The sequence below is a fragment of the Phasianus colchicus genome, chromosome 2 (genome assembly GCF_987193195.1).
Source record: "Phasianus colchicus chromosome 2, bPhaCol1.hap1.1, whole genome shotgun sequence".
Classification (NCBI taxonomy): Eukaryota; Metazoa; Chordata; class Aves; order Galliformes; family Phasianidae; genus Phasianus; species Phasianus colchicus.
The window spans coordinates 38253996-38266720 of NC_143437.1; the positions used below are offsets into that span (position 1 = coordinate 38253996).

At 37.6% G+C, this 12725-nt stretch overlaps 1 protein-coding gene across 1 annotated transcript in view; it reads left to right on the plus strand.

The window, feature by feature from the left end:
* The window catches only part of TARBP1 (tRNA guanosine 2 -O-methyltransferase TARBP1), a 34149-nt gene that overhangs the window by 20742 nt on the left and 682 nt on the right, over window positions 1–12725 (plus strand). Inside the window, exons 18-29 of the mRNA XM_031599846.2 lie at window positions 1094–1293; window positions 1433–1504; window positions 2342–2462; window positions 3693–3803; window positions 4794–4943; window positions 6115–6201; window positions 6966–7162; window positions 8855–8936; window positions 9805–9976; window positions 10236–10427; window positions 11168–11292; window positions 12311–12447. Coding sequence (XP_031455706.2) covers window positions 1094–1293; window positions 1433–1504; window positions 2342–2462; window positions 3693–3803; window positions 4794–4943; window positions 6115–6201; window positions 6966–7162; window positions 8855–8936; window positions 9805–9976; window positions 10236–10427; window positions 11168–11292; window positions 12311–12447 — 1646 coding nt within the window. The remainder of the gene's footprint in view (window positions 1–1093; window positions 1294–1432; window positions 1505–2341; window positions 2463–3692; window positions 3804–4793; window positions 4944–6114; window positions 6202–6965; window positions 7163–8854; window positions 8937–9804; window positions 9977–10235; window positions 10428–11167; window positions 11293–12310; window positions 12448–12725) is intronic.

The following is a 12725-nucleotide window of genomic DNA, read 5'->3' on the forward strand; positions in this document are numbered from 1 at the left end:
TGGCAACAGGCATCAGGTGCTAATGAAGATCTCCTGTATTCAGCAAAGGGCATCTGGTTGAGCCACCTTCTTGCCCCTTCATAAGAAAATGAAGATAAAGTTCCCAAGCAAGTGTTTACTTACATATATTCTTATCCCACTCCTCAGCAGCCATTTTGTGCCTTGTGCAACGTCTATTTAGTTTTAGATAAAAAGGCTGGGAAAAAATGGAACTGCCTGATACTGATTGGCTACAGAAGTGTAATTTTGTCTGCCAAGGTTCACTGTCTTTTCATAATAATTAGAGGGGTTGATAAGGGATACTTTTGAGCCAAAAAGGAAGTACTGCTCTATGTAGGTCTTCTGCAGAGGTGCCCAAAGCACTGTGATTCTAGGCTTCGTTTCTTCTGCTGCTTTTTTCCTCTTACCTTGTAATTATGCAAATGCTAATTGTGCTAAAACTCAAATTTGCTAAATTTCTCACATACAAACGTGAACTTCAACATGGATATAATCCTCATTAAATGTAGATGTAATGTAGATACACGATGGGGAAAAAACTGCGTAATTTTTTTCTAAATAAGTATGGATTAATTTGAAAGCACAAGCTTTGTGTACTCAATAAAGTAAGCCCAGGTGCATTTGTTACAGTTCCCAGGAGATTTGTGAAAAGTCTGCTTAGATTTGTATCAGTGTTTGTTCTTGGTCTTCTTTTTAACATAAGCATATTGGGCCAGTTGTTACCCATTCACCTGTGAGTATAAACAGAACTGTAAGTCAGTTCAAAACAACATTAACCTAAGGGAATCTCAGGTGCAAGAGGGGATCATGCCTGCAGTAATAGAACAGCAGAATGGCTTAGGTAGGACCTTGAATTCCACCCAGTTCCAACCCCCTGCCATGGGCAAGGCTGCCACCCACCAGCTCAGGCTGCCCAGGGCCCCATCCAATCTGGCTTTGAGCCTCTTCAGGGATGGGCACCCTTAGCTTCCTGGCAGCTGTGCCATTGCCCTCTAAGTAAAGAACTTTCTCCTAACATCTAACCTGAATCTTCTCTTTTTCCACTAGCTTTTGTGGAAATGAAGACTTTTAATCTTCAATTTCTTCTTTTCAGATAATACTCAAGCTCATAGATATGTCCACTACAAAAACTGGAGTCTTCAACGTAGTCCTTAGTCACTGTTGTCAATCATGGATACTTCCCACTTGCGATAACAGAAGTGCTGTGAGAAATCCTTTCTTAAATGCTGGGAATTACTGTGAACTTATCATCGAGGGCTGTGTCTTCGGAACTGTATTTAGGAGAGATCAAAGGTATAAAAACAATTCATCAGACCCGTGTGCATGATTATTTGTTCTAATTTTGTGCTCTTTTCACAAAAATTAAAAGAAAGCAATTTATTTTCTGTGCTCTTCTGCAAACTTACTGCTTTGTCTTTTTTATTCTGAGAAGACTTATTCAGGATGTGCATGCCTTCATAGAAAATCTTGGAGAAAATTGTGCAGCAAATGTTGTTACTGAAAGGTATGTATCTTATAACGTTTAGTGTGAATTACTACTGATGCTGATTACAGCATGAGGAAAGATACTAGTATAACTGTAACTTGAAATGTAAGTAAAAGGCATTGATGTCGCATCACATTCAAATACCAAATATAGAAAGTATTTTCAAGAAAATACTCTAAGCTGAAGGGGACTGAAGTAACTATTTCTTCACTTTTTTCACCTCATAAAAGTAGCACATTAGGATGCAGATAGCTTATCATACTGTGTTGATACGCAACTCATTTTTGCAGGTGTGACAATTAATAAACATAGGGTTTAATTAACGGGGCCACCTTTGGAGTTTGACTTCTCAGTATTGCTTGTAGGCACAGTACTTACCAAACCTTGTAATGAGACTGCTGTTTCTGTAGGAAGTATTAAAGACCTGTACATAGAAGCAGTGGCAAGTTAACAGGAGGTCATCAGTTTTCTTCATCAGCAGTGATGGACAGACCCAGAATTCTGGTTTGGGTTATTTCCATGTTCTGTCATCTCACTATAGGCAACACCACAGACCTAAGACTGCAGAGTTCTTCACGAGAAATGGGTTGCTTACTTTGTTTTGCCTTCTAGTTTGACTTCCTAGATTTCCCAGCCTATTTACAGTGTTTACAGTTCATTTCAGAAATTGGCAGTCTATTTGGCGTTACTTAAATTACAAAATGCATCCATCCTTGAAGATGAGCTTTAATTTTTTGCGTGGCCCAGTGTTTCTCACAATTGAGAATATCATATGCATGCTCAGATACTGTTTATATTTTCTAATTTAGAATTTGTTTGGATGAAACATATGACTTTTAAATCAATATCTTACAGTACAAACCGAGATGATCACTATGTACGGATTTGTGCTATTAAATTTCTGTGCTTGTTGGATGGATCGAATATCTTGCATAAGAGCTTTATGGAAGACATTGTCATCAAACTACTTGAGAAAGTAAGCTTTGTTTCTCTTGGTAAATAAATGTGATGTTAATGCAACTATTAAAATGCTAAATAATTGCAGCTGAAAGGGCATATTTACAGTTGTTTGTATAGTCTCTATGAAGAGAGAGAATTTTTTTTGTTATTATAGGACACGAGTTACTTAATTCAGCCATACGTGAGTGGTAAAAATAGTCTCTTTCAGATCTATTTCTGAATTTATAGGGGATGTTCTAGCTTCACTGAGTATTATCCAAATTGTAGCCTTTATTCCATGAAGAACCTTCCTTTAGCCTGCATTTCAGAGTGCTGCATTTCACTTCAGCAACTTCAAACAACTTTTGGAATAGCGAGATCTTTGTCTCCTTAGGAGGCCTTTATAAATCATCTTAATGGAGAAGGTCAGGGTCTGATTTTCATTTGTTATAACTGCTTATGTTTTGACGCTAGTGTAAAATCATTGGTAACTGACTACATAATGCATGCATTCTGGTAGTGTTGTATTCTACTTTTTATGTGAAGAACAAGAAATGGATGATTCTTTATTCATTCCCTCCAGTAGGGAATAGCTGAGTATTTACGTTATAAGATCAAGTGGAAAACGTGACTTGAGCTTTAAAATAGATTTCATTTCTTAAATGTGAATGTTGAGCATGTAAATTGAAAAAAAAAAAAAAAAAAAAAGGCATTTTAAATTAATATGAGACTTGTAAAACCAAATTGAATATCAGTTTCTATCCCAAGACTAGAGCTGCAGTTACAGGCTCATCTCTTACAATTACAGGCTATCGTGACTAAACCTCTTTTGAAATGTAGACTACAGTAGAAATGCTTTAGTTTGTGTATTGATCTCTTAGTCTGGGATAATCAGTTCTGGTTTCATGTAACTAAGTGACAACTTGAGTCTTCGTTCTCCAGTTTATCCAGTATTAGTTTAATTGTTCATATACAGTAGGTGCTGTCCTACGTAAATTCATCGTCTTTCTGCTCTGTGAAGATTCTCAGTACCTAACATGTTAATGCTCCTAAGTAAAAATACAGAGTGGAATTGTCTATTTCCTCAGCTTCTCATGAAAAAGACTTAAAATTTATTTCTATTTTATTGAGGCTAACGTGTTTGTCCTAATCATGTATAAAGCTTATACTAGCTTTGCAACAGATGCTGCTCTTTATAGTTGCCTATGTTTCCACCTTTGCAATTTTAAACAAAGGATATGTACTAATACTTTTAATTTACTCTTAGGATGAGCTGGTATCCAGATCTAGAACACGTTATTATGCAAACTCATTACAGCATAGAATTAAAAACCGGGTATGGCAAACACTCCTAGTTCTTCTTCCAAAGCTGGAACAGGTATTACATTTCACTTTAAATTCTTTAAAATGTTTTTTTTTGAGTCTACTTTTGAGAAATACTGAGTGCATTAATTTGCAACAGAGCATAAAGGACATCTCATCTCCGTGACTGACATATAAATTTCATGTAATCTCATTCTTTTAGTTTGAAATCTTGGATTGATGCACTTCTAGAGGTCACTGAAACCTGGATCTTGCATTTGTGAAGATTGAAGGCTGGGTTGTTGAGCCGAGCTAGGGCTTTTTTGCTCATCATCTGATTTCAAGCTTTTCTTTTAGGAAAAATGCTACTACTTTATGAATATCCAGAGAACTCAGAAGTTCTAGTTTCACATAATGCATCCTCATAATAAAATGTTTGAAAAGTAAATTGTCATAAAGTCATGAAAAATTGAGAGTCCCTGCTTGTATTAGATACAGCTCTTAGCATTGTGCAGTGTGAATTCATTGGCAGTGTGAATAGTGTTAGCAGGTACTAAGGACATACTGGGGCAGCCTTGTGGTGACTCATGTTCTTCCTTAGGTGCTGTTGTCTTACAGTACTATTGTGTCCACGAGTTTGGTCATTCTTTACCTGTAGTCTCCATGCATCAATTAAAAATACGAATGTTAGGTATGCTTTGTGAGGAGTGTATGCTTAAACAAAAAAATCAATCAAACCTTCTTTTCTTCAGTTCTTCCATATGAGGATTAGAGAATTATGTGGTACGTGTTTCTAATGTGTGCACTGTTTAGCTTACCTGTGCTATAACAGAGCTTCAATAGCAGTTTGCTGTCTGATCCCAGCCATGTTTATAGCCTTTTGCCTGCGAGTATTACCTGCATTAGTTAACTTGTAAAATGAAGAAATTAGAAGGTCCTACATTTTTTTTTTTAGTTTGATTTATCAAAAGTGTTTGTAATATTATAAAGCTGAAAAAAATATTTTTTTCTTCATGGAAATTACTCTAACCTTATACTAAGTGATTGTGTTTTTTTTTTTTCTTAGAATTTCTTGTGTGGAATCCTTGACAAAGTCTTTCAGGCTGGATTTGGTAACAATCAAGCATCTGTGAAGTACTTCATAGAATGGGTTGTTATCTTGAGTCTACATAAATACCCCCAATTTCTCAATAAATTCTGGGATTGCTTCTGCTATGTAAGTAAGAACTTTGGCATTCACCTAATTTAAACAAAAAAGCATAAAGTCTTATTTTGGGCAGATTTTGCACATGGTCAGGAAAGGATTAACTGGAGAATGGACTCACTAGTGCTTCATTTTTGTCTTTGGATACTTTAAGTAATTAGCCTTAAGATTAGACCTGTAGAAGTAGCCTGTTCTGATGATCTTGAATGTATATCAGCATTGTGCATTTGAGGTGAGTACGAAAACATGTGCTTGCACCAACTCCACTGTACAGGCAGGCGTTGCTTAGGGAGCCCTGTGGAAGCTTGCCACTCAGAACAGTTATTGAACCATGTTGTCGTCCTTATCAAATACAAATAGCATCATTGGTACAGTAATTGTTTTTTAAAAGCCAAACCATAGGACAAGGTATTAAAAAAAAAAAAAAAAATCTAAAGATTTGGAAAACTGTATGTCATATATATGTATTTATATTTTATATAAATTTTTTTCTCTTTGCCCAAAACGGTGCAGGAATTTAACACTACCCTGCGTGAAAACTTTGCTCACGAATTGTGTGCTGTTTTCTTCTCTGTAACAGGGATGAATCTCTATTTCAGTGTATATTTGATATCCTTTGATACATTGAAGGTCAAATCAATCTAAAAATTCTCTATAGAAATCTAACAACAGTACAGTTGAATACAAATACCTCAGGGACATTCAACACGTCTGTTTTTAGTGAGATCACTTATTTCAAATAGAAAGGTTCTTGAAGTTTCTGCACAGTTTGGGTCAGCAGCACAGAATTCATTGTGCTGTCGGTCATAAAAATGTTTTAGCATCCTTATGAGAAAATGTTTGAAGCTGCCATTGTGAAAACACATCTTTAAACCGGGTGGGAAGTTGGTTGTTGTGTCTTGTTGGGGTGGCTGTTTTGTTGTTTTTTTATTTTGAGGGAAAGTACAATGACTGAATTTAGTTTTAGTTCATTTGTACTGCTGCATGCTTTTTTAAAATGTGTTTGTGAAAAGAAAACTTAGGAAAAAATGTGAGTGTTTTAGTGAGCTTTGCTATGGAAACGGTATTTTAAGTGTTGATATAAAACTGTAGATACTGCAGCTGCAGAACCTGCTGTGAAAAAATATAGGTACATTTTAATATAGGTGTATTTCTTACCTGTTGAGTTCTTTTTTTCCTTTAGGATGAAGAAAAGCTTAAAACAAGCATCTGTACATTTTTATCAGTGTTATCACATTTTGACACCATTCTTCAAAATACCTCAGAGAAGGTAAGATTTATTAAAATGTTTATTCAGTTGCACTTAATTTGAATTTCTGAAGTAAAATCCTTTTTTGCTGTTTGTCTTCAAAAATGTTTCAATACTTACTTCCTCCTCAGATAACTTTTGATATGAAAAATAACTCTTCAGGCTATGGCTGTAACATACTGTTACTAAATGTTAGGTAAATGCCAGGTGTTTTTGGATACATAGGGCCTTGATTACCTGTGAGTTTTTCTAGGACAGTTACTCCAGTTCAATTAAGCATGTGGTGGATGCACCTGGGTTTGTTTTTCCTTGTTCTTAATTTGCATGAAATGAGATTCAGCTAGCCTTGAAGCATAATAACAGTCGTTATGGAATTCTTTAGAAATACCTAGTCCACATTAATTTTAAATTCTGTTTTATTTGGAAGCTTTTTGTTTTGTTTTGGAGGTCTTTTCCAACCTTGGTGAGTCTATGATTCTATACATTTGCAAGATAAGTTTTCTAAGCACTAGAAGTTCAGCAAGTTACGTGAAAGTTTCCATATATGCAGAACAATAATCTTTATAGCAACCCAGTATATTTTCAAAACACACATGGACTTGTAGGCTTGTGCCCTAGTGAACAGAAGGAAGGAAATCACATATCTGCATATACAGATACTGTTAAAGCTTTTGGACTGAAAGGCTGTTTTCAGAGGAAATAACCCAATTTCTTGGGCTACTTTCTGCTCTTCTTCTAAACGATGCATCAAGACTTAATGGAAATGACAATCTTTTGTTTTGTAGAAGCCAATTCTGAAGAAAGCCCTCTTGGTAGTTCTGCAGTGGTGTTTCAACCATAATTTTAGTGTCCGACTTTATGCACTGGTTGCACTTAAAAAAATCTGGGGTATGTGCAGAATGTTGGATGTGGAAGAATTTGAAGCCCTGACACCAGTTATTGAATCGAGCCTTCAACAAGTGGAAAACATGCATGGCACAGGGTTAGTAGCAGCTTCCTGACCTAGAGCTTTTTTTTTTTAAATAATGGTCTATGGTAACCAAAAGCCACTCAGCTATGGGTTGTGGGCTAGCAGTTTCCTTGTGAGACCTGAATGAGATACCCTTTATTGCCAGACTGACTTGTGTTAGAATTTGGAGACTTTAGGGACCTTTCTTGAAATCTGTTCTCATGGAACAGATCATCCTGGATGACATGCTTGCTCACATGAGGAAAGGGCGTGTGATCCGTGACAGCCAGCATGGCTTCACCAGAGGAAGGTCATGCTTGACCAATCTGGTGGCCTTTTATGATGGAGTGACGGCAGCGGTGGACAAGGGAAAGGTGACCGATGTCATTTACCTGGACTTGAGCAAGGCCTTTGACATGGTCCCCCACCACATCCTTATCTCCAAACTGGAGGGATGTGGATTTGATGGGTGGACCACTCGATGGATAAGAAACTGGTTGAAGGCCATAGACAGAGGGTGGTCATCAATGCCTCCATGTCCAGGAAGGAGGCCGGTAACAAGTGACGTCACCTAGGGGTCTGTCTTGGGACTGGTGCTCTTTAACATTGTTTATCAATGACATCAATGACGGAAACCCTCAACAAGTTTGCTGACGACACCAAGCTGAGTGGTGCAGTCGATATAGTTGAAGGAAAGGATACCATTCAGAGGGACCTCGAGAGGCTAGAAAGGTGGGCCTGGGTGAACCTGATGAGGTTCAACATGGCAAAGTGCCGAGTTTTGTACTTGGGCCAGAGGAATCCCAGGCATCCATACAGACTGGAAGGAATGGTCCTTGAGAGCAGCCCTGTGGAGAAGGATCTGGGGGTCTTGATGGATGAAAAGCTTAACATGAGCCAGCAGTGTGCCCTTGTGGCTCGGAAGGTGGCTTGGAAGGCAAATGGTATCCTAGGCTCCATCAAAAGAGGGGTGGCCAGCAGGGACAGGGAGGTGATTGTTCCCCTCTACTCTGCTCTGGAGTACTGCATCCAAGTGTGGAGCCCCCAATACAAAAAAAGACAAGGAGCTGTTGGAGAGGGTCCAGAGGAGGGCCACAAAGATGATCAGGGGACTGCAGCACCTCCCCTGTGAAGACAGGCTGAGGGAGCTGGGCTTGTTCAGCCTGGAGGAAAGAAGGCTGCGGTGTGACCTCATTGCAGCCTTTCAGTACCTAAAGGGAGCCTACAAACAGGAGGGGAATCAACTCTTTGAAAGGGTAGATAACAGCAGGATGAGAGGAAATGGTTTTAAGTTGAGGGAGGGGAGATTTAGGTTGGACGTCAGGGGGAAGTTCTTTACAGAGAGAGTGGTGAGGTGCTGGAAGAGGCTGCCCAGAGAGGTTGTGGATGCCCCGTCCTTAGAGTGTTCAAGGCCAGGTTGGATGGGGCCCTGGGCAGCCTGGTCTAGCGTTAAATGAGGAGATTGGTGGCCCTGCATGTGGCAGGGGGTTAGAGATTCATGATCCTTGAGGTCACTTCCAACCCTGGCCATTCTGTGATTCTGTGATGTTAACCTATTTCCTGAATGCTGTAGTTTTAAAATTGGCCCTTAACAGTTAAAGCGTTTATTTTCTATGTAATATGTAGTAATTACAATCAGTTTGTCATTCCAATTTGACTACTAAAAAAATCCAATATGTTGCATTTGTTCTTTTGTGCATCATGCGTTACTTTCTGCAATTGCAGGAATGCTAGAAGAAACTGGCAGAGAATCCAGGATCATTTCTTCTTTGCAGCATTTCATCCACTCGAGGACTATAATCTAGAGGCAAGTCTAAAAAACACCATTGTTTGTCATCATATTTGCATAGTTTACAAGTATATTTTTAACTTTCTCTGTATGCTGTAATGTAGGGAAAGCAATGATCAACTATTATTCATTTAAAACTCTGAAAAAAATAATTTCACCTAAATTGTCATGGATTTTACATTAAGAATACAGCCGAATTCTCTAATTCTGTGCTAAAAACCTATGTCAGTTAGGAGAAGGTGAGCATGATGAACATGCCCATCTGTGCAGGAATTGATCACATTTTCTATTTGTGTCTGGAAAAGTTACTGCTACTAACTATAGACCTGAATCACATAGGAGTTGTCAGAATTTTTGATGCTTCTGTTCTTAGGAAAAATACAACAAAACAGGCTGCTGAACTAAATTGTTAAATGTGAGTGGGATAGAGATCTGTAACATACCAAGCATCTTTTTCAGCTCTACTTTAAACTGTAGCTTAAATAACTGAAAGCTGAATTAATGCTGCAGAGGGCAGGGGGCAAAAATAATAAGTGTAAATAAAAATAAGGGATGGGAATATGACTTAAAATAGAAGAGAAACATGGATGTGAAAAGGGGTACACTTTTTGGCAGAAGCAGTGCTGTGGTTCAGAGTTGACTGGTTGGTTGTTTCTGAAAACTGATGTTCTGTGAGGTATTTCTGTGAAAATTAACTGCTTGATGTGACTTAGCAAAATTGGGCAGCAAAAGTCTCTAACAATAACCAGAAAAACAAGGCTGACACAAGTACTGAGATTATAAAATGACAGATAAAAGATATGTGCTATAAAATTGCCTGGAGGTTAATTATCCGTTTTGCTTTCTTTGAGTGTTGCTGTGCTAATAATGCTGTATTATATTGCAGACGATATTTTGTACTCTTCCACGCCTTTCAGAAGTTGCTGAGGATGAATGGATCTCTCTCTGTAAATTTGAGAGGTTTACTGACATTCCTTTGCCGCCAGCATTTCAGTGGTATCGTTCTCGAGCTGAACTTCTTGATCTAAAACCAAGTGACTGGTCTCAGCAAGACACAGGTAAAATACAGCTAATGTATATTAAATGTAATATTGGTTTGCGGTGTAATAACTGTAACTTTCTATACTAATCTGAACTTAGCATGCAAATGATCCTTATGCTATCCTGCTGCAGTAGTCTTGAATCTGTATGAGCAAAGGATATACCATAAAATAGTAGACGACTTGAATGTTGTCTACAGTACTACCACTTAGAAAATATTGAAGCAGTAGCTTCACTACCACTTGAATATCCATAGACTGATGTTTGTTCCTGTAGGTTCAAGTTCACTTGACACAGATGGCCAAACAGAGTGGACTGATGTTCAGAAAAAGATCATACCCTGGAAACACAGTACTCCTAGTTCAGATCTGGAAATGGTATTGCAGGACCGTGCTGCTAAGCTTGGTAAATCAAACAGCAGACTGATTGTGGTGGCTTCACTTATTGATAAACCTACCAATTTAGGAGGTAAGCTTGAATGGATGCCTCTGAACTTCTAGTTTGGACCTTAGAGCACAGTTGGCTCGTAAGGATGAATGTGAAAAAGATAATGTTCAGTATGTGGTACTAGAAAATTATTTTAGTACTACCCAGAGAAAGAGATGATTATCCTTCAAAAACATAACAAAAGGAAATGTTACCTGTTTCAGGAGTATTCTATAGTTTCTATTAGGAAATATAATAATACTGACATGTAGCATGCCTTAATTAAGTAGAACTTCACTGTAAATCATGTGATTTACAGCAATTTATTAGGTTGTTCTTGTTATCAGAAAAATAGGCCCACAAGCTGATGCTGTCTGTGCTGTAGTGCAGCATTGTCATTCTCCCAAGTATTTGATTTAATTGGTACTGGATTTAGAGCTTAAATGTGCTGTGCCCATGCCTGTCGCCATAAAGGCTTTTATAGTGACCCACTATTCTGTGTGATAAGCAGTGTAGAAGCATGGTGCCAGATGTAGAGCTCTTACAATTTTCATCTTTCTGCTTAGTTACTAAACATTTTCTGTCTGGTAAGATAGATGGAACAAAAGGTATAAACTTTTGGAACAGACCTAGAAAGTACCTGAAACTGATTAAAAACAGAGGGCTAGAATAACAGTTTTTTTTTTTTATATATTCTTTGTTCCTTCTTACTTGCTAAAATATCTTGGCTCAGCGTTTATACTGTTTTCTATACAAAAATGACTTTAATTCTTCTATTGTAGGTTTATGCCGTACAAGTGAGATATTTGGGGCATCTGCACTAGTTGTTGGCAGCCTTCATTACGTACAGGACAAACAGTTCCAGCATCTGAGTGTTTCTGCAGAGCAGTGGCTCCCCCTTGTCGAGGTGAATGGAAACTGTTTAGCAGCTCAAAAGTGTGCTGTAGCCTTCAATGTATTGGATGCATAGTTCACTAACTTATTGTTTCCTCCTGCAAAAATGAGCCTATTTAACAAGCTCCTGCTGTCATTTCTGACACTTAAAATATTTTTGGAGTGACCTTTGGGTCACCCTCATAACAAAGAATTTTATAACTTTACATCGTTGTGATTAAGTGCAGCACTGGAATGTAATGTTTATTTATAAAAGTCGAACAGCACTTAATTTATCTTAGTCCATTACTCAGCTGTTGAATTTGCCTGAAGCTAAATTGTGCTAAGCTTTTAGAGCCTATTATCTGGTTTCTACAAATGATTCCAAGATGTATCCTTAATATTTGTGCAAAAATATGGTTGTGATACTTTATTAATTTGTTTTTCTGTATCAGCCATGGTTAAGTCATGTAAAACCATCAGTTCATTTTCTTCATTCACAATGTTTATTTTCAGCATATCTTTTTCCAGAGCAGTACAGCTGTAGTGTGTGTGTCCATCAACATTCTGTTTTAGACAATGCATTTTATACCCAATCTCTGTACAGAAGCACACTGGTAGAAGAAATTGGAATCTAAAACAAATACATAGTTGGATGAAGAAAAGTAAAAAATTCTTTACTCAGAAATTGTAATACAGGCATGTCAGACAGCTAAGTGAGCTGCAGTACATGCTGTTAGATTGTTTGGAGATGAGATTTCCATGGTTAAATAACAAACGCACAACATACTTCATGCAAAAGTGATTCTTCTACATTCAGATAAACTTGGTCAATGCTTGTAGCTGTCACAGGCACAGAAATTGCACTGCATTTATAGAGTAAATTTTTGTGACATTATGTACCTTTCATGCTACCACTGAAGAACTTTGGCAATAAAACTTATTTAAGTATAAAAACAGTCCAAGTAAATTGCTTTTCTTTATTTAAAGTAACTCAGAAGCTTACAAGTGGCACTACTTAAATACTTTTGTATTTACCTACTTTTGGACAGGTGAAACCTTCTCAGCTTGTTGATTATTTACAGCAAAAGAAAACAGAAGGCTACACTGCTATTGGAGTGGAGCAGACAGCCAAAAGTTATGATCTTACAGAATATTGCTTTCCAGAGAAATCACTGTTATTGCTGGGGTAAGAACATGTGCCTTTTGTAAATCAACCTTACTATCCACCCAAATGCCTTTCTGTTACTATGTTACTCATAGTCTTGTCACATGAAAATCAAGTCTTACTGGTAAAGGTGGAACTGTAACTGGAAGTGAGTGGGGAAACAGCGAAGAGTTTGGGTTTACTTGCTAAGGAATGGGAAGCGTGGATCACATCCATGGATATGTAGTTTGTTTTCAGAATGTAGTTCTCATAATCACCTTGTCCTCTTCTAATTAAAACCATAGCTTTAATTACTGAAA